At 43.0% G+C, this 22,156-nt stretch overlaps 1 protein-coding gene across 2 annotated transcripts in view; it reads right to left on the reverse strand.

The window, feature by feature from the left end:
• XYLT1 (xylosyltransferase 1) overlaps window positions 1-22,156 on the reverse strand; it is a 189,008-nt gene that overhangs the window by 50,524 nt on the left and 116,328 nt on the right. For both annotated transcript variants that reach the window (XM_035339161.1, XM_035339163.1), the window contains exons 3-4: window positions 17,735-17,907; window positions 16,936-17,138 (exon numbers count right to left, since the gene is read on the reverse strand). In XM_035339161.1, the coding sequence (XP_035195052.1) occupies window positions 16,936-17,138; window positions 17,735-17,907 (376 nt within the window). The remainder of the gene's footprint in view (window positions 1-16,935; window positions 17,139-17,734; window positions 17,908-22,156) is intronic.

A 22,156-nucleotide genomic window follows, 5' to 3' on the forward strand; every position in this document is an offset into this window, starting at 1 on the left:
AATGTTGCTTAAACATCAACTCTGAGATTTCTGTCACGTATTTACCTTACGTTGTGCCGTGGTGCTGAGAGCTGGGTGGGTATCACAAAGGCAGCTGAATAGCCAGAAACCAGAGTAACAAACATGAGAGAGTGTGTGGGAGAGCAGGGCGAGGAGGCCAACCTTGTGTGAAGCAGCAATGAGGAGCCTATGACGCTTATGAAGCCTATGAAGGAGCCTATGAGCCTATGAAGGATAATGGAGGCAAACAACCAAAAGTCAAGCCTGTCAGCATTCACGAGGCATTTGGCTAATGCCCTCGATAACATACTTTAATGTTTGGTCAGCCCCGAGGTGGTCAGGCAGCTGGACGTGATCCCTGTAGGTCCCTCCCAGCTGAACATGTTTATCCTAAACATGCAGACATGCACACAAGCCTCGAAGTAGAAGGGCCGATCACATTTGATTTTGCTGCCTTCTTCTCAATGAATTTTAATAATTGTGATCAAGCCCATTGATTTGAATAAGTGATAAATTTAACGGTACCTAACACATCGCTGTGAATCATTAGGACATGCCACTGCTGCCAAGAGGTCAGTGGCAGGAGGCGAGTTCCTTCTGGACCATCCCTGCCCCTGGGGCTGCCCCAGCTGCGGTGAGCCCTGCCCTGCTGCCCTCTCCTTTCGCTCAGGCTGGCTCTGCAGCCCTGCACCTCCACATGGCACAGAAGAAGGAAAGGGTAAACACAGGCAAACTAACAAAAAGATACAATAGTGGAATCGCTTTGCTGAAAAAAAGCAAAAACCTACAAGACCTCTTCCAGAAGGAAATGCTTACAGCAGGAGGATAAAACCACGTGGATGCAAGCAGAACAATAAAGCAAAACACCTCCCACTGCAGGATTTGGTTTTGGGACCCCAGATTCGCAGCCTGGCCATTGTGTTGGTGCTGTCACCTCATTCCCTCTCCCCAGGAGGCAGTTTGAGAGCCCTGCCTCTGCCCCAGGAGCCTGACCCGTATGTATTAGGGATCAGGCTGTGGCAAGGAGAAAAGACTCTGCTGTCTGAAATCACAAAGAAAAGGCTATATTTAGCCCTTGCTATCCATCACAGAATAAATATTAGCATTTGCTCAGGGAAGCTGATTCCCCTAAGAGCAGTCATTCATAGAACAGCATAAAAATGAGAGTGACAGATAGGGTTTTAGAGGCCAACTTCACGTGGAAGGCTGCAGGTGACTTAACGCCTTTGCTTTAACAGCAGTTGTCTTGAATTGTTTGTTTTGTCTTTCAAGTCAGGTTTAACAGAGGAACAGGATAATGGAGAAGTACTGCCCGTGCAGATGGCTGGCCACAGCACTGCAGGGCTGAGCGCTGCCACCTGGGCAGGGAAGTCACACACACGTGCCTCCGTACCGGGCATACGTGGGGAGTGGGCTTACGTGGCAAGAGTTTGGCAGCAGGGGGCTGCAGTGGCGCCTGTGAGCAGAGCCCAAGGCTGTGGTGGAGTTCAGCTGTCCATCAGGGTGTAACACCCCAGGCTCCTAAAGCAGGAGTTGGGATGCCCCAGGTGCTGCTCAGTTACCGTGCAGGGCGCAGCCCCTCGCAGCGCAGCTCTGCCGGTGTTGGATGACTCTCAGATGTTTTATTAGCAATACAACCATCTCTGCTGTACTTTCGATTACTGCTTCCCATTCAACTACTGTCTGCCTCCTAAAGAACAGAAAAGAACCAAGAGTCACAGGAGAGTGGCCGTCTTCTTAAATGCCACACTGCTGAATTAACCTTGCCCTAGTAGTACAGAAATGCTCGGGAACACAAGAGAGATCTACTGAGAGAAAAGGAAAAAACCCCATTGTCTGCTTCCTGAGACACTCCACAACCCCTTTTAATATAAATCCAGTGCTTCAGATGTCATTCATAAAATAAATAAATAAGCCTACCGCTGACAGGCAGCACACGCTTAAATGAAAATCCTGAAGAGACCATATATAAGAGAATTCCACCAAGCATTAATGAACAAATGTGATTAAAACTATCTCCAGCTCTGGACTGCAGCCAAAACGCTGCCAGCAGTATTTGATATGTAAATGCTTAAAACATTTGCTGTGTGCACAGTCGCTGATGCAAAGCATCTATAGAGAGTACCTTCATCTAATTAGAGATATTGGCTTAGCAAACTTTGGAGTTTATAAAAACCCTCAACGTCTCATTATTCCTTTAAAATAGAATATTCATTTGTTTGGAATGTTTTCCAGCTATATCCCATGAAACCTTGAAATGCCTGTGGCTAATGAAAAACGCCAGCCCTGTATCAGCTAATAAACCCTTGGGCTTTTACGATAATAAAACACTCACCGCATGTACTCATTAAAACTTTTTAACTTGTTGCTTTTGACTTTCTTTAGCTACTTGCTAAGTTTAAAGTAATCTACTCAATTTCCAATTATTTTATAGCGCAATTTCATCAGAAGTGCTTAAATTACAGACGATCTTATCAACCACACCATATACGTTAGCTTTAAGTCTGATCCAGCATTTAACAGCACGTGCTTCACTGTAGCACACACACAACTCTTCTGAAACGATGCAGCTTCATGCTGTACTCTCATAAACCGCTTCCTGAGTAAGGGTCTGCATGTCCGTTTGTTAGGGTGCAGCATGTGCAGGGACGACGCTCAAAATTAACAGCTAAGAGTTGTGCTTGAATTCTCCTAAGATCTCTTAGGGCGTTTATTATGGAGGCTTTGCCAGGGAGCTCAGCCCAGTTGTACCTCGGTTTGTCCATCTCTGCCATGGAACTATCACACATATCACTGGTGGTTTGAGATTTAACTCACTAATGTTTCCAAAACATTAGTTTTAAAATGACGTTTTCTGAGCATCCTTACCACTGCAACAAAAAATATAAAAATAGGGAAAAAAATAACCTGTAGTGTAATGTGCAGCTGTTTTCGCCAATTTTAAAGCAACCAATGTGCTTTATGTTAAAATTATGAGATGCATTACTTAAAATACTGATTTCCTTTCATAAATTTGACTCTATATGATCTCTAAGCCTAGATCATATGTATGCTTACCAATGAATGCAATGAAAAAGCACTTGCATAACAAAAGCTTCCCAAGTTCCTTCCAAATGTGCAACTGCATAGAACTGGGCACACATGCAAGACCATCAAAGAAAATCAACTAACTACATGCAGGACAAAGGCTTTCCTGATCCACCTACTGTGCATGCATGTTCTATGTATTTCTCTGTTTGAGTTTACGAATGATCAGCATCACCACTAGCATATATATATATATTTTTTTTTTTCCATCCTTCTCGCCCAGAGCTTGAGTGCCTTCCAGATAGCCTTTGCTAAAAAGGTTGATAATTGCATATTTCCTACAAATATTTTTAAGTAAATGTTGAGACATGTGTCTACCTTAGATAAGGGCTAGAAAACTTGTTAAAGGTATATACTGTAGCAAAGCAAAATTCCTTTCTCACCACATTCAGCAGAGATGTCAGTTCAGTGGAACTGAATGTATGGAAGAAAGCTCAAACATTTTTATCAGTGCTGGCAAAAACTGTTTACCAAGCCCCACTGGCATTCCCTTAATTCCGATTTGGAAAGTAAAATAATGCAGCCTGGTGCAGAGAAAAATACTGCAGTAAGGGGCTTACACACTTCCAGCATAGCCTAAGCCAAAAAGGTTTAGCTCTTTTGGATAAGTAACCCCCACTTTTGATTCCTCCTCAGCATTAACTCATCTCCAAGCACGAGCTGGCTCTCCTCCCACACTACAGTGCAAACCTTGAGTAAGCAGATTTCCTTTTGGCATTTCACATTCACATGCAAACGTTTCTGTTTGTGGGTGCGGAATGATTTATGCATTGCTCTGCAGAAAGTTTTGAGAGCTTGCTGCGTGTAAAAGAGGGAAAGATGGACAAACGGGAATATTTGGGGCATCTTCAGACAAAAGGTGTGCAACTATTTGCATCCCCAATAAGCTGTGCGGCTGCCTGGAGCAAAGGCACCACTCTTTAAAGGCTTTACTCATTTCCAGGCTGAAATGCAGGAACACTCCTCAACTCTCTAATGACATTTTGTTTTCACAGTTGTATGATTTCCACTTGTCACTTCTGTCTCCAGCCTCAAATCCCTAGGACTCAATAGAAATGGAGTAATTACTTTCACAGACAAAGCAGTATGCAAATATTCAAACAGGACGCACACGTCCACTCGACATGCCCACATGGCAGAAGGAAGGCAGCCTGGGGAAGAAGAGACAAGGCCAGGACAGGAGACAGAAGCAGCCCTGTGACCCTGTGTGCCAAAACGATGCCTGCAGGCCATGTGAGGGCACACAGGTCCAAGAGCCAGACGTCTCCATCAGCTAGGCAGATGGAGGGGACACGCATGGCATGGAAGGGACACACCACACATGCGTTTGGGTGCTTTCTGCCAAGGCAGACAGGACCTGACGTCCTCCAGCCAGCCAGGTATAGATCATGAGTAACAGGGCCAAAGTCTCAAACCTTTTTAGCTGGCCTTCAAACCTTAGCTGCCATTAGCACTTTAGTCAGCAGCTTTCCAAGCTGGCAGTGGGCAGGATGAATGCAAACAATTGTGATTTCTGTGGTAAAATGGTCCTGGTTAGCTAGATGACATCGATGTGTCCAAATCTGAAAGTTTTTAACCTTTTTCTGTTAAGACTCTATGAAATGATTGAATGCATCATGTGAAGCTAATGCACATAAACTATCTGCTGAAATTTCCATGCATGAAGGCTATTTTAATATTATACTGTCAAAGGTCTACCGTATTTTACATTTCCATCTAGAAGAAAGCGGAGCATTGATGTAAAGGATCTTTTTGACAGACAGTGAGCAGGAAGCAGCACTGCACCTGAATAGGCTAACTCAAAAGCTTCAAGCCACGTCGCTATATACCTTGAGACTTGTGTTTAAGAAAGATTCATACCCAGAACTTCTGAATTTAATGACGTTATTTACTTAATTTTAACCCTGCAAAGAAAACAAAACAATGCCTGGGGTGTATTTTCTCTCTTCAGCTTATTCCTATCTATCAACTTGTATGACAATAAGGTTTTCTATCCACTGGAAAAAAACAGCTTGTGGAATAAGAGAACCACTTTCTGTCTATTTTTATACCAGCTACATTCTGAAAGACATACTTTTATCCTCTTTTCAGCTGATAAATGCTAAAGACTAACTTTCATCCCGTTTACATATCTGTGATGCTCCCAGACCTCGGTTTATGCTGGCACAGGCAAGACCAGGGATCTGGCTCTGTCTGCTGGGAACGGGCTATGGGAAATCCTAACAGGCATCTGTGGTGACTCCCAGTTCAGATACCATGCTGATCAGGAAGTGAAATCGTGTTGTTTGCATATGTGCATGGCATCTTAATAGCCTAAAATTAGCACTGTCCTCCTGCCATTCTGACGGCTGCTCTTTTCTTCCTTCCCTATGTATCTCATTGCAGGTAATGCTCCATAGCAAAAGTTCTTGAGCACCCATTTTTTTCCCCAGAAGCCTTACTCATTAATGTGTAGGAGTGACAAATAGAATTGCTGCCGGTCACTACACGACTTCTAACAGTTGCTGAAGTATATTTGTCAAGACACTATTTTTCAGAAAGTTGCTCTTACCCAGCATTACAATAAGCCATTCCATTACTAAACTGCATCAATGCAGAGATCAATACAGACAACTATCCCATTTAACAAGCTAACAAACACACTCCCCATAGATCAGAAACACAAGCCAGCCTCCTATCGATTCCAGAATGCACCTCGTAAGGATGCAGCACCACAAGGAGTTAAGACAGACACAGCTATCCTATGCTTAAGTCACAAAGAGAACTAAGCCTGCTTAATTATCTACTGAAAAATATCTAAAAAAAAAAAAAAAAAAAAAGGCAACAAAAACAAACAAAACCACACACACAAAATCAAAATGCTTGCCTAAGCCAAGGGTTATTAAAACCAAGCACGATAACATGATAGATTTTGAGGTTTATCAAAGCACTGGGATTTTATTTAGTACAGAACGCTGCTCCCTGCTCTGCGTTCTTTCAGTGTTCGGCTGCTGTTACATATTCATGCAGAACCTCCTCTGCCTACACGACACATCCCATTTTGATGAAAACAATAATCACTGATTAAATGAGCAAGTGGAGTGAGAGGCAGAAATGATCAACAAGTCCATTACTCAAATTAGTGAGACTTTGTGTGTTGTTTTCTTTTTTTAAAAATCCAGATATTGGGCTGAGTGGGATCTTTTTGTTTGTGCTGTGTATATTTTATCTTGCATATTTTATTTTCAGCATTTTTTTTTCACCATCTCCAAAATTAAATTACCAAGCAGCTTGGCATAAAAGAGAAGAAATTAAACAGGAGCACAGATTCAAAGCAACCATTCACTTTCGCGCCTAATTTATATATTCTCCCACCCAACTGAAATTTTATTTGTACAAATCAGTAAGAGAAACAACTTGCTCATTAGGTTGGGTGATTATAATAGAAAATGTTCACTTTCTTGCAAGGAAGAGGGGCAAAGAGGCTTTAAGAGCATCTTGTGTGAAGTAGGCTGATGTTGGAGCAGAGACCCATGCCCATGGCATTCCCATCCAGAGGCTGTCCTGGGACGTCTGACCTATGGGCTGGGATCCCCAGCATCACACGCAGAAGGATAACGTGAGGGTGACACATGTACAGACATCAAGCAAAACCAGGCTGAGTGCCAGAAGCTCTATATCAACTCCATACCGAGGGTTGCATGTAACTTTCTCTGTATGCTACGAGATGCAAAGGTCCAGCATCTTCTGCAAAGCTCACAGGACACATTTGCTACTGCCACCCGTCACACCGATGGAGACCCCAAGTGCTCATGCTGAGCTCGCGAGCACAGCAAACCCGAGACCACCGTCCCACTGCTGGGAACAGGAGCAGGAACACCCTTTCTGAAAGGCCACAGCACAGCTTTGTCACTCAATCTTTACATTGGATCTTGCCCACCCCCGTTTCATTTGCACCACAAACCTATAAAAAATGGCCAACATAGTCCTAGATAGCTCTGCGAGCAGATGGCCTCCCCTTCCCTTCTGATGCAGTGGGAGAGATCGATTTAGACACAGCGATATTTTTTTCATCCCTCACTTCCCAGTGAAAAGACAGGAGGGAACAGACACCCCTCCCACGATGAGTTCTGTCTCCTAACTGGAGTTATCTCAATAAATGGGTGGTGGGACCCTAGCATGGGAGGCAGCTACTTGCCCATGAGTTGCAGCTGAGAGCTCGTCCTCTTCCCGTTGAGCCCCCGCTGCTGAGGCCCTTGAGAAACCTTTAAAAGTGAGGTGAATTCGAGCAGAGCAGCGCCTTCCCTAAGCTCCTCGTGGGCCTGCTGCTCCCCTTGATCCCTGAGCTGCTGAACCAACCTGTCGGAGCGCATCAACTCAAAGCGCCACAAGGCAAAACGGGGAAAACGGGGTCAGGCTAATGGGATTTAACATTAATTCTGCACCAAGCCTGAAAAGATGGAGGAACAGGGCCTGGGGGGTGAAAGGGATAATGAACTGAGAGTTGATGGAAAGAAACTTAATTGGTTTTAACAACAGAAGGTCACATTTTGTTACCTTTATTTGGGTTGAGCAATAATCTTATTTTGACAATTTGGACCAGGGGGTGACCTGCCCTACTCTTTGTTGGGACTGCTCTGGAGTCAGCCAGTGAAGACTGCAGCACTGGGGTGATGGGCACAAACAGGCAGCAGACAGGACCTCTGAGCACGAAAACATCACGGGCAATGTATGGATCCATAAGCTGATATCCATAAGCTGCAAGTATGCTGCTGATGTAACTGGGGCTGAAGAGGTAACAACTGGGAGGTGAGAGGCTGGTCTTCCCACTCACTGCTGCGCTCAACAGAGTACAACCACTATAGTCTTATTTAATAAACGAGGTCAGGAGAGAACCAATGGTTCACTTCAACCCAAGAAAAGACTGTAAAATTGATGTGAATTTAAGGTAGGCAACCTGTCACCTGCTGATCTCCTCACCCTGCTGAGCCCTGCAGCCCGATGGACAGGAGGTGAGCCAGAGTGATGCCCGGGCTGTGATGGTTCCCAAAGCTGGCGGTTCTTTGTTGCAGTATTACTTGCTGAAAATTACTTTGGGGCAGCAAACTTTGAAACAAAGATTGACTCAGCATTTGGAAAAGACTTGGCGCCAAAACAGTTCCTAATTTGGCAAAGAGTGCAATTACCCCAGTGAAAGGTTAGGGATGCTGGTTAGCTGGTTGGTCAAGTCGTGTTAAATGATGGATATAATTGACCTGCGTGCAGCAGAGAGGAATGTGTACTACAGCGAACCATTTAGGGTCTCCTCCCCTCAGATCACCCTGGAATTAGATACGTGCAGCCACAGATGTAGTCAGCTGCCTTCAGCACCACCTTGTCACAAGTATATATACAGTGGGAAGTATCCTATAAACGCATCATGACTGTATCATGCACATCGCGTTGTGCAGGACAAGCAGAAATGAAATATTCAAATGTAACAAGCGGAGACTGTAAAAGCCAAGTAGCCAAGTAATTCTACCTGGGATTGCACAGCTAAAGCTTTTAATAGGTCTTGAATTTCTGTAATACACAATGTCAGGCCAAAGCTTCCACAGTGTCTCAAAACTTCAAGTTCTGACTAGCCAGCACAACAAAAAAATATCTTGGGAGAAAGAACCATATCCTGCAGCACATTCCAAATGATCCATTGCTCCAAAGCAGCTTTAATTCCGTTGCAAAGTTATTTCCTTCATATCAGCCCTTCAGCTCATTCACATGCAGAGATCCCATATACAAAATGTCAAAGCACGTAATATTACAAGACCAGAACTTATGTAAAAATTGACTGAAAAAATCTTTAACATCAATTACCAGACAACTCTTTAACATTTTTAGCCCTATTTTGGTGGAAAATAGTTCATGTATTCCACTCCTTTCTATTTCAGCATCGCCTTTGAAAGACAAGCAGAACAACCCTTTTGCTCACCCTTTAATGGCCTCGTGGCCATCAACTGTTTAAGAGTGACTTGGGAAAGGTATAATGGCACATGTTGTTGTTTCATCTTCACTTTGAACTGCCACCAGATATTATTTTGCAGCTGTTTTATTGTGAGTGGCATCCTGAAATCTAAACAAAAAGTGTCTTAATGGCAATTTCAACAGATTTTTAATTTCCTGAGAGAATTCTGCAGGGTTACGAAGGGAGAGCACATTTAAAATGCAGTGTTATAATAGGAATGTTTCCCCTTTTCATGCAGTTTTAGCATTTGGAATTTGATAATGATTTTCCTGACTATTCTATAAAAAACAGATGAAGAGAGATAAAGTTTCTGCTCTCAAAGCCTGGGTAAACACCACAAGGGCCTGTTTCCCTGCAGCTTCTTTTACCCACCTCACAATACACTCAGAGTACAAGCTGCTTGAAGAAAAGCTGTAGGGGAGCACGCAGCAGACAGAGTCACGCCTGGGAACCCCCAGGGACCAATGTTCACTTTGTCACAAACCTTGCCAGAGCTTCTTGCTATGGGACACACAATGGGCAGCCAAAGACCAAGGGAAATGCTTGCCAGTACAGGCCAGCTAATGGGGAATTTTGTTAATTATGGATTTAAAGTACAAGAGCCATTCTGCGCTAAGAACCCTTTTTTGGACTTGATTACCCCTGCCTATTACTCCAAAAAGACAAGCTCCAAGTGAAACGCAGGTTTCATAAATAGTCCTGAAGCTGTGAAGGAGAAGCGGCTGAGCTGGCAGCCCACCTACTGCACAAGGCCCGCCTCAGCCCCAACAGGTCAGTTATCCTTACCAAAATACTATATGCCATTCTAGCAACCTGAAGACAAAACTATGTTGCTTAGGAACTGATGCTGCACATTATCATGCTTGTGTCATTGTTTATAGGTAAGGCTGGATGGTATCCAGTTAAGATTTGCACTTAATTCTTTTATGAAACGTATTTATTTTTTTCCCCCTCAGCCACGAGTGAAAAATAAATCGCATCCAGAAAGCGAATGGCAAACAGCTGAAAGCCCTTTGGCTCTGCACTGGTGAACCTTCCCATGAGCAGCCAGTGGAGAAGAGGCTACCAGCCAGGCAGCGCAGCGAGCTGCTGTGCCCGTCAAACTGCAAAGCTGGGCATCTGCGGCTTTCCTCTGCCAGGCGGTCCTCTGAGGCGTCTGGGACACTGGCTTGGATGCTTCAGCTCACAGGGAGATAAGGCATGGGTGTTTAGCACTGAAATCAACAAGATTGCTGCCAAGTACAAGGGTACTTTGAGCAATGCCGCTATTCTGAAAACGCGCTTTATTGATACATCTTTAATCTGTAGGCACTGCAGAGGTGCCTGGGCAGCTAGACTAGTCTCCAGTTTGGGGTGCATTTGTTTTTGTTGCCAGACTAAGGCTGCTATGGAGAACATTTCAGAAGTGCTAAATACGCACAATTCTCTGAAAACAAAAGCTGCTTTATTGCCTTACACCCAGGAGGAGAGGTTGGGAATGATCAGCCTCAGCTGCTGTGGCTGCACATAGAAAGGGTGAGTCTCCCATCACATTTGCCAGGTTGAAAAAAATAAGTTAACATAAGAATAAATAAAATAAAAGTTTTAAGCCACGATAATTTCAACATTTCACCCCACCCTTTGTGAACAATCTCTGTGCAAAACCACTTCTTTGCCAACCACTGGATTAATTCAGCTGTAAAACAGAAGTGGGCTAACAGACCTAAAAGATAACCTCAAAAATATATACAGAAATCTCAAATTTGCTGGCAAAGTAAGGAAGGAGAGGGAGAAAAGGTTATTTGAGGGATTTAAGGAAGAAGTGCATCTGAAATTCTAAGAGAATGCAGATTCAAGGAAAACAAAGATAAAGTTCCTTTCTGGACAGGAAAAGAGATTCCCTGCGAAGCATTAAGAGTGGATTGACGTCTGGCTTGCCAGATAAAGATATTCTGAGCAAACAGAACTGCATACAATGTCAGCTACAATACTGAGATAAAAACCTCAGACACTGGCATCTTAACAGATGTGGTACTGCAAAAGCTCCCTGCTCTGTACTCCCATCGAGATGTATAGATAGGATTTACCAGTGCTTCAGTTCAGGATCACATTCGAAACACGCTTTAAAGTATGCTGCATTATTTTCCTTGTGCCTGATTCATTATTCTGGCAGCAAGGCATGAATTTTGCAGAAGCATTACAATGGGTGGCTTTGTGTGGGGTGCAAGGTCAAATCCAGTCCTGGAACATCAGCAGCCTTTGCACAGGCTCTCACATCTAGCACAGCTTACATGCTACCAGGAAGGAATGAGGAGATGGCTCTGAAGTCTGAACCCCAGCGAGACACAACTGTTAAACTAAGTCAAGGCAAAATGATGAGAAACAGAGAGAGAGAGAGAGAGAGAGAGAGAGAGAGCGCATAAGTGCCTTCTCAGCCAGTGTCTTTGGTGATCATATTGCCATTACACAGCCTCCATCAGCCCTGCTGGCTTTGGGATTTGTAATTTCATAACCAACGAGAGGACACAGCTGGGTCTCAGACATTTCTCATAAAGCAACAGTGCTCTGCATACGGGCTCAGTTCTAAGAAGAGATTTCTCCTGTGTTTCAGTATTGCATTTCAAGTCCCCATCTTGCAAAAGCTGAGAAGTTTTGTAAAAGTGGATGGAGAGCTCGTCTGGTTTGCTCCAATACAAACTGTATTCTCTCACTTTTTCTATCCCAGTCAACTGTTTCAAATTTTCAGTCAAATGCCCACATGAAATGTGAGCAGGTCATGGGAAATTCGGCACACACAGCAAAAACCATCACCAATGTAGTCTACACAGCATGGCAGTCACCCTCATTCTATAGGGTATGAATCTGGGCACCACTGGCTGCAATAAGGGACCACTCTCAGTGGTCCCATTACCTGAAAATGTACTCAAAGTGCTCAAACGTTTTTCCAAAAGGTGGAATTTCTTTCTCAAACCTTTTGCTTACAATTATTTCCATCTGCCACCAGAATAACAAAAAGGCCAAAGACCCATTCCCTTCGCTCCTACCTTTTCACTCCTGGCAAGCCACTTGCTGCCCAGGGCCCGTAGTCAGGACTCGTTACTTGGTTATATATGTACTTGCCAACAAACACTTCCCTTCATCTCGCTGCTCACAGACGAGAAGAGTTTTTTCTCTTTTCCTCACAGCTATTTTGTCTTTGGTTTCCTTTTTTGATACCCAGAGGAAACAATTTCTGGTCCCTAATACGGCCCCTGTGCAGGACCTGGCGACGTAAGCTATTAGAGATGAAAGCTGGGAAGAAGACAGGTGAGTGAAAGGACAGCTTTATCTCTGCTAGGCTGTCTGCCATACTCAGATTTGGCAGGAATTCAAGTAGAGTGGTTGATTTTGGGTGGTTATCTTTGCTAACAACACTCCTAAGGAGTCAGGAGTGCAGGTCTGCTGGAGAAAATGAAGGACCGAGAGCCAGGCTGCCTGTCTGCTGCTGGCTGATTGGAAACACTGACCTGAGAAAAAGGTCTACCTGCTTCGAAGCACATCCTTCGAGTTTCTATGGAGCAGTTAAATCTTTAGACGAATGTTGCTATTTAGCAGTAAAAGAGTTACCTAGACCATTGATCAGAGGAAAGCACAACAAAAGAACAGGTCAGTCCAGAACTCTCTCTGCCAGCTGATTTTTCTCAACTTTTGAATACAATTCTGACTGACAGAGACGATCAGCATAAATTACACCAACTTTGGTGAAAGTACCAGTCCCACTCAGATCATTCCATTTACCCTCTGGAGTCTGCTGATTCCACAGATGCTATTTGTATTTTAATAAATATATTATTTAAGTTACAGACCAAAAACTTTGTTGACTGTCTCATTTGGCTGAGTTTTCTCAGTGCAGGCTTTTCTGGAAGGTATTTTTATAAAATCTTCATCCTAAAACAGGCTCATCTTCAGAGTACCAACTACCAAAACACACGTAGTTTCACTGGGTTTCTTTTGTTACACCCAATAGCTCATAATTGAATGTCAGCAGTATCTGCATTCCTAGCTCCATCAATAAGCTACTCTATTTTCTCACAATTTTGAAGCACTCCACAAGCTTCTGTTAATAATTTTGCTTGACCTTTATTAAAGGCAGAGTATTAGCTGGCAATTAGATCTGGTGATCCCTTTGGTGACTGAGATTCAGTCATTTATTTTAAATTATAAATAGTTCAAATGTTTCATTATGTTTATTCTTCCTACAAGCTTTGTGGCCAGGTAAGCACTGACATGACATTCACTGTTAAATGATCTCATTAAACTTCCTAATTTAAGTGGTACAATACTTCACCTGCCACATTATCCAAGGACTCCTGCAAAGCACGTTAAACATTCAGCATCTGTGATGCTCTACCATAGTTCACCTTGTTGGGAGTGAAATTTCAGTCCCTGAACATAAGGTTGACTACCTGATGTTGTTTGTCAGAGACAATAAATAATGCAAATAGATACGCATATAAAATAAGAGGTTAAAAACATCGATAGCTTCCCTGCAGAGCACTGAAAGAGACTCTCAGAAGAAAAAAAAAAAAAAAAGACTTTCTTCAAAAGAAAACTCATTAAAAAATAACCCTAAAATAAAAACAGTCAGAAAAAGGAAGGGGCTGGTTTTGTTTATTTCTTGATGAATTTAATGGTTGTGGGAGATGATATCTTGAGAAAGCGTGTGTCTCTCCCAACCCCCAAAACCCAACAAAAGAACCCCAAACCACACAACAACCACCACCACAACCCAGCCTTAGAGTAAAGGAGGAGAAGAAAGTCACACAACCTCCCACCACAAAGCATCACTTGTAGAGGTCTGTCCTCAGCCATTTTATCCCTCCAATTTCTTACTGAGGATGTTCACCAGAGCTGAGCAGAGTCAAGGCTGGACGATGCATTTCACTTAGGCCAATAAATAACATACTACCTCATGACCAGAGGCAAACACAGTATTTTTGTTAGAGATGCCTTTTGTTCAGACTGTGTTTGTGAATGATTTCTACCACAGTAACAACTAGAAGCACATGGATTAGGATTTCATTTGTGCTGGATCTGCAGACTCAAGCAAGGCTTCAAAAATTAAAGATTAAGGCATGAAATACAGTAACAGGGATATCCAGATTTTCTTAGCTTGCATGTGTTTTATTTTAATTGCTTCTCTCCCAAAATGAATGGTTCTGAACTTTTTTTTTCCTCCCCCTGCCTTTATATAGTATGATCCTTGACATCTGTTTCTAGACATCTCTTCTGAAGGATGAAGGGTTCCCAGTAATTGTAATGTAGCCTGTGAACATACCAGACTGCTCCCCAGACAGATTTAGACTTCATCATACAGAATTAACCCCACATATAGAATGTGTTCTCCTGACTTATAAGGCTGGATTAGCTTTTATTATCAGAAGAGAAGTAGTAAAGGTTTCAGCGTTACAGATGGAATGGCAGATGGGAAGCGAAAGCTTAATGTAAAGCAGCTCTGGATAAAAACTATTAATCCACAAAATTCATATGTTCCTATGCAGGGACACCTAGCTAAAAACACTGCAATATGACTAACCAGTGTGAGATGTGTAAACTGCCTCTAGCCCGTTATCGGACAAATAATGTCTGAAGGAAGGAAAAAGCCCTCAAACACCCTCTTTACTATTTCCTGGAAAAACAATCAGCTCTCTGTGCAGTAGGCAGAGAAGTAGTGCCTTCCCAAAGATTACAAAGAATATTAATTTATAGCAACTCCACTATGAAAATGAAATGGACTCACACGTATTTTTGATGAGATAACATTTTCCAGGGTTTATAGCTGTAATATTACATATTCAAAAAATGTAGCAGCACCTGTAAGTCACTGTCATTTAAGTTATAGCACTGAAAAAAGGCTTTTTACTTTTTGTTGAAGCACATCATGTTAAGAGGAAACCTATTTTCCCCAGTTCTGGTATCAGAGTACTTGGACAGCAAGGGAAATGAGCACTTCACATGCCTTCACCCAGCTGCTGAGAGCCACCACGCAGCCTTGAAAGCAGCTGCAATGCCAAAACACGACCTTCAAGAATTTCCACCATGAAGAAACAAATGCCTGGAATTTTTCCAGCAGAATGGCACTTGTTTAGAGTTTGAATGACTGTAAGATACCACAGCATTATTACAAAGAATCCATTAAAGCAGAACTGACTACGGTCTACTCAACAAATGCTGTGGTTGTTTATGGCCCTATCTGTAAGTGACTGATCCCATTTGGCCTTGCGGTTTAATTCGTTCCGCAGGGAACGAAGAGCAGTTGAGAACGCCTCAGGTCATGGCCACAGCACTGCAAGACAGCGTTTAGGGTGAACACAACACAACAGGGTAACGGGATACATCTGCTGAGACTATTCTGTGATTACACTACACCTTCAACTGTTTATTCTTCTACAATTTATCTTACTTGATTCAAAGTCCCATCACCTTCTCCTCTGCGGTTTTACGTTACTCTACTTTTTATCATCAGTGTAGCATTCCTCACCAGGAAAGTGAATTACAGGGAATACCAAGCTACCCTTTCCTCAAACTCAAAAGATATACAGAGAATTACATACTGTCCCTTACAACCACAGATAACACGTCAAAATTGTTATGGCTCTTCCTGTAGGACACCAAATCAGATGCACCACGAGATACTGGCAGTTCTTAATTCAAACTCCTTTGTTCCAGTATCAGTGCACTCTCCATGACTCTTGTGTTCTTCCTTGTTTTCCTCCCCAAAATGTGATGCATTTCTCTTCACTGACAGTACATAGAAATGGGAACCAGAGATAAAGCCTTTTGTCAGTTCTCACAAAATCCTTCCTAAGGCAAAAGCTCATGTTGTTTTCCATTCTCACTTCAGTGGGGATTTCTGTCTGAGCAGCAGATTCAAGAAGGGACTCATAATTTAAGGGAGATCTTGCAGGAACCAACTAATCAGGTGTTTCCATTGCCTTTTAATATATTTCTTCACTGTTAGTATTAGAAGTGTGTAATGCCATCACTTATTAGAAAATTACCCAAGAAAGTTACTTCCCCTTTCCTTGATTCCTTTCAGCATACAGGGAAACAGAAGTCACAAGTTTAATTTCCTCTTTCCCTCTTCTTGTTAATTCTTATAGCCTAAAAACAACTGCTGAAGAACACATTTTTTTGCCTCTTTCCCCTCCTCTTTTTCCTCTTTTTATGGACTATCTACTTTTGCACAATGTAGTAAACCTTACTGAATGCAGCTGTGGGGCCTGGGTTATGCAAATGCAGAAAGATTATGATTTCACTTAAAATCACAAGCCTTGTCATGTGGTGATGTGTGAAGTTCTTTGCCTGATGCCGTCTGAATAAAGACATTCAGGCAACGGTTGGTGCTGAAGATATAATTGACTCCTAGCAACTTATTTGTCACTTCTACAATCATTATCCTCTACAGAGAAAGTACTAAAAAAAGGAAGCGCAGAACATTACCTTCACTGAATCTACATTCACACCTTCAACACTTTCTGAGACTTCAAATCAAACTGTTGATCAGAGCCCTGACAGGGAGCAATCTCTCCGTGCCTGGGGTTTGTTTGCTTAGCCCCAGTACTTCCTGTTACTTTACTCACTCCCTCTCTTGCAGGTGCCCCCGGGCTAGAAATAATGACTAAATAGATCAGCACCTGCTTCCTCACTGCAAGTGAAGAATTGGTGCTGCTAACCTGCTTGCAGCCACAGTCCTTCCTGGGCAAGCAACAGACATAATCGGGGGTACAGCAAGGCAACTGTCTCCATGGCAAAAGCACGGATGTCAGACAGCAGCCTGATACTCCTTACATCAGCACTTACTCCCCTTAGGAATAAAATACGTTATGTTCTTAAAAGACTTGTTGTACCTGATTGGGTAGTCGGCAGCGCTGAGGTTAATGAAGAAATCCCATGGCCAGTCATTCATCTCCATTAAGTCCCTCATGCTCTGCAGGTAGGTGGACAGAAGGCTTGCTCCTCCCCAGATAGTTGCCATTCTCCAAGAAGTGACTCTCACATTTGGGTACTGGTTAGCAAACTGGAGCACTTGCCGGTGTAAGTAATTGGATCGCTTTACGGGAGAAAAAAGTAATAGGTTCAAGTTACTCTGTCCCAAACTGTCCCTCCCTGTATTCACTAACCAGCAGCTGCACTTCTTGACTATCTGAGCGTTGCCCTCACTTGCTACAGCGCACAGCGTTCTGCTAAACATTAATTTGGAAATGTGCAGAGCTCTCTTTTAGTTCTTTTTATTATAACTACAGTAATTGCTAATCAGTGCAATTAGCATTTATTTATCATTTCTCATCAGTAGATCCCAAAGGGCTTTCCTGAAGGAGGCTACTATTACTACCTCCATTCTGCAGTGGGAAGTAACTCTCCATCCAAGAGGCCACTGCTGTTAGTCTGCATCAACTTATCAATTTCTGTTACTAAACGTACAACACACAGGCATGAATAGATATTCATAAACATACAAAGAGAAGACTGTTACACAGACAAGATAACAAGAAAGAGAAAAAAAAAGTGGCTCCAAACATATAACAGATGGAGAGACGAGAAGTGACATGCACTCTATGCAGCTGAGGTAAAGAGAAGATGAAGATGACAAAGATGGGCAGACTGACAGATGGCAAGACAGGCAATTTATAACCAGTGATATATTACCTTGTCAACATGAATGTAATAAAAATGGTCTTTATGGTAAATAGCCTTAAACATGCGTTGGAGCTGCCGAGAAGCTCTGCCATGAACAACCAAGACAAATGCGATCCTGACTGGGTTGGCTGGCATGTACTCTACGGAGTCCTCATCCCATTGCACATTGTTGTTGGCTTTTCCTGTTCAAAAACAAAACACAGGACATCTCTGAGCGTATCCGCAGGGCCGGGGAGCAGAGAGCAGCACATGTTTCACCTTGGCTCTTTTTTCAAAAGCAGTTTCTGATGGGAAGTCACCTCAAAGTATTTGAAAAACACCAAAGCCAACTCCTCCAGCAAGAAACCCCTCACATCACTAAACAACCCTCAGTCCTCTGATCAGCACAGCTCCGCTGAAAAGCTGGTGAAACTGCTACTTAACAGCAGCTGAGGATTACCTCATCTGATAGCATCTATTTGGAACAGCAGATGTAGCCTGGACCATTTAAATGGCAACCTGCGCATTCTTACTTCTTTGTGTCTGAGAGCAGGCTGTACAATCCTATTTCAAATTTATTTTCACCTTTATATGAACACAGGAATTTATGGTCTTGGTTTTCTACAGAAAACACCACCCTGTAAGGTTATGAGAGGATGTACTGATGAGCTGAAGGGACATTTTTAGTCAAGAATTTAGAATGCTTTGTTTTTTTGTAATATCTCTTCAACTCACAAACCTGAATATGATGGAAAAAACAGACAATTTTATCCAAAACCTGACATTCTTTCTTCAGTTTAAACAACCCCTTCAGTCCTCTGACCTTGTAAGAGTCTTTCTCAACAGAAGCTATTTAGGAGAAACCTGAAATTTTGCACATTAGCAGGAAAGAAAATACCCCAAAGATCAAAAAAACTCACAAATCACCCCTGCCTCATTTTCCCCCTTACTTAAAGATTTTTTTTAGGCAATATCATTGTCTCAAAGGTAACCATGTCTCTCATAAAAAAAAGGGGGGGGGAGGGGGAGTTTCTCCAAGTCCCATGATCTGTGATGTCATTTCGGTTTATTTCCTCAGAAGGGTAAATCCATTTGTCCATCCTGAACAGCCCAAACTTATTATACTGCAAATACATATTTAATTATTAGAAATGCATGTACACAGGGGCAGGACTTAAACATTCATTTTACATTACAGGTGAAGGTTTAGAAATGGCCATGCATGAGCTGAACCAGCTAAAAGCAGCAACTGAGATCACATGCAAGAACACCAACACATCTCCCTTTATTCATCGACCACGTTTTGACCAAATAGGATATTTCAGACTCAGTACATGTGTATGTGCTCGGTAAACAACCAGCTCAACACAACCACTCTCCTGCCCACGCTGACCTCCCCCAGCAGCAACCACGGGTGGGACAGGGCCTCAACCTGCTTTGCTTGAAAGCGGTTTCCCTCCTGGAAACACAGCAGAACTGTTTTTTTTTGCTGCTTTATAGGCACTGCAGTAATCAAGTTTTTGTTTGCCTCTGACATAAGGAAGGAGTTTTTTCCTCACCAAAGCTGTTTTTTCCTACCTTCCCAACAAGAGCCTAGCTGGGGCCTGGAGCATCTTCCCTACAAGGAAAGGCCGAGAGACCTGGGTCTGCTCAGCCCTGAGAAAAGAAGACTGAGAGGGGATCTTATTAATGTTTACAAGTACCTTAAGTGTGGGAGACAGAGGGATTTGGCCAACCTCTTTTCAGTGTTTTGTGTGTCTTCAGTTTCTTCCTGAAGGGACGGAGGAGCGTATCTGGGTGCAGTGCCCAGCTGCTGCCTCTGGGGCTGCCCCTCTCCTCCCAGCTCCACGTACCATCTGTTTGCGCCAGGCCACAGGCGAGCTTGAGGCAGCGCTTGGGCCCAGCTATCAGCCAGCACCAGCACAGCCACGAAGCCCGCTGTGCCTCCCAAACCATCTCCTGAAGTAATTAAAAAAACATGCTCAACAACGCTCGAGTTAATACGTGGAACAAAAAAGCAGACATTTGCCAAGTGTGAAGAGAGAGTAAGTGTGAGGGAAAGCCTTCTTCCCATTTCTTGGGAACTGGAAACATATGTCGATAAAAGTAAACAAGACCAAAAGCTCTTTTATGTATATATGTATTAATTTTTTTTTTTTTTTTAAAAGCTGGACACAGAAAAAAGGACTTTGTTTAATCCTTATTGTTGCATCTCCTCCTTATTAAAGGGAGGGGAGTAGCATGAACTCAGAACAGCAGAACGACTGAAAGCTCACAGAGCACTGGCTCTGGCTACCTCAACAATTTGATCCACTTATTTGCACTGAAATTTGTACTTAAGTAACTGAAAGACTCCTTTAGATAGGAAGGAATGAGAGGTCCTGCTGCAATGGCAGCAGCACGTCATGGGGAGGGATGGCTTCACTGACCCTCCCTCCAGGTTCTCCTCCTCAGCAGTGTTTCTGTATTCTACCTCCTTTATGTAAGGACCTGTTCTTCCTGGCCTGGAAGTCCAGGAAAGCTGGCCGTGTAAGAGGTGCACCCAGCCTCTGGAATAAGGCTCTTTGCTGGACTACATACAGAGCTAGGAGGCCACCATGTGCCTGTCTGCCCCAGGTAAAAGGCCTTTACCTCCCGCAGCCCCTGGAGGAACGTCTACCTGCAGTAGCACTGTTCATAAATTGATGCAACTTTCATGCCCCAAAATGTATTCAGGCTACCTATCAGGAAAATTCTAGCCCCATGAGTCACACTTAATTTTAAAAAGGACACTGACAACTTAAATGGCATTTCTTTAAAAAGTCATCCACCACTAACTCAATAAGACTCGGCTTAAAAGATTACAACAGGGCTTAAATTTCATTTCTTCTATCATTTCCAGTTAGCCTACAACGGCATTTATGTATACTCACTTCTTCTGTTCCTCCCACTTTGCCACTGAGTTTCCCCATGGGTGAGCTTAGGGCTTTTGCACAGCAGCAGGGACAGAAAGTGATCTTGAAAGAAAGAAAACATGCTCGCAAGGAGAACTGGCAGGAGAATGAAGGGCAATTGCAGTAGCTAAACTCACCCATTCTTCATTTAAACTGCTCTGATTTCAGGCTGACAATGTCCCATCAACGGATGCAAAGATTTTTAGTGGTTTTCATTACATTTTTGGATACCTTTTTTCTGAAATTAGTGGCTTTCTGCAATGACAATGTAAAAGGTGATGGGAATTTAAAACAGCCATATTGTGGGTCTTTTATTTTAAACTCACTTGCTTTCTATACCCACACCATCATTTATCTAGCAATTACTGAAAACAAAATCCTACCAAATTTTCATCTGAAATGCCACGTCACTTCATCAGGTTTCTCTAATAAATTCTTGAAGCGACATATTTTCCTCCCTGCTATTTTCCTTCTCTAACCTCTTTTTCCATGTGTTCCTTCCTTCTTTTTGAGGTTCAGGTCTTTACAGTCTCATTTTCCACCTGCATGCTATTACGGCTTCTGTAATCTAATCCTTTCCCTGGCTGCCTGGAATTTCACAAAGGTAAGAACGTTGTATTTTTTCCATATGTCAGAGTATCCGCTACTTCTGTTTTATATTGGCACTTCCCTGTTTTTAGTCTGTGGCTGATTAGCACCCTCTATTTTGCAGACTGCTCCACTGATAGAGAACCAGTCTGGTTTGCAAATAAGATGAAATTGGCAGGAAACATTGTGCATCTTTTTGCTAAATAAATACAGTAGGAGTACAGAACTGTATAAACCATGTCAAGAATAGAAGGGCTCTAACCATGACACTTCTATAAGGCTTCTCCATGCATCTGCACACCAGTCTTTCACATCATGGTAATGCCGCCTTATTAATGATCTGCCTCTCAGGAGCATGTCCCTTTCTGGGTGTTGGGACAGAAGACACAAAAGATGCTTCAGATGCTTCTCACTTACGTGCCGTCTCACTTCTTAACGTGCTGCAGTGATAACAATCTAGATGATTTTAAGGCAGAACTTGCACTTGATAGCTATTCCAGTGCTATCACTGCACTGCCATTTGTCACATGCCCTAAATCTCACACAGAACGGTAATTCAAGTGGCCTCTGCTCTTGGTCACTTGAGTCCAACAAAAAGCAGTTTTGAAGGCCAGCTTTCTCTCCCTGGTTCCAAACAGCCCTTTGTAGTATTTTCATCTCTCTGTTCACTTGTCTCCTTCTCACCCACCAGGTGCACAGGATTTGGGCACTCACTAACACTTCTCACCTCTGCTTGTGCCAGCATCTGTCTTTCTGAGAAAAATGTATCAAGATAGCAGAGGAGAATTTCCACCTTCTTTTCCTACTCCGGGATCATTTATGTTAGTCTCTGAGTGCATAAAATTCCAGATTTATCCTCCACTCCCATTGCGTGTGCAATGCCTGTTAAGTGGACTTTCCTACGGGCTCAGGGAATTCCCTTTTCTAGGGT

This window comes from Oxyura jamaicensis, chromosome 14, assembly GCF_011077185.1.
Source record: "Oxyura jamaicensis isolate SHBP4307 breed ruddy duck chromosome 14, BPBGC_Ojam_1.0, whole genome shotgun sequence".
NCBI classification, from domain to species: Eukaryota; Metazoa; Chordata; class Aves; order Anseriformes; family Anatidae; genus Oxyura; species Oxyura jamaicensis.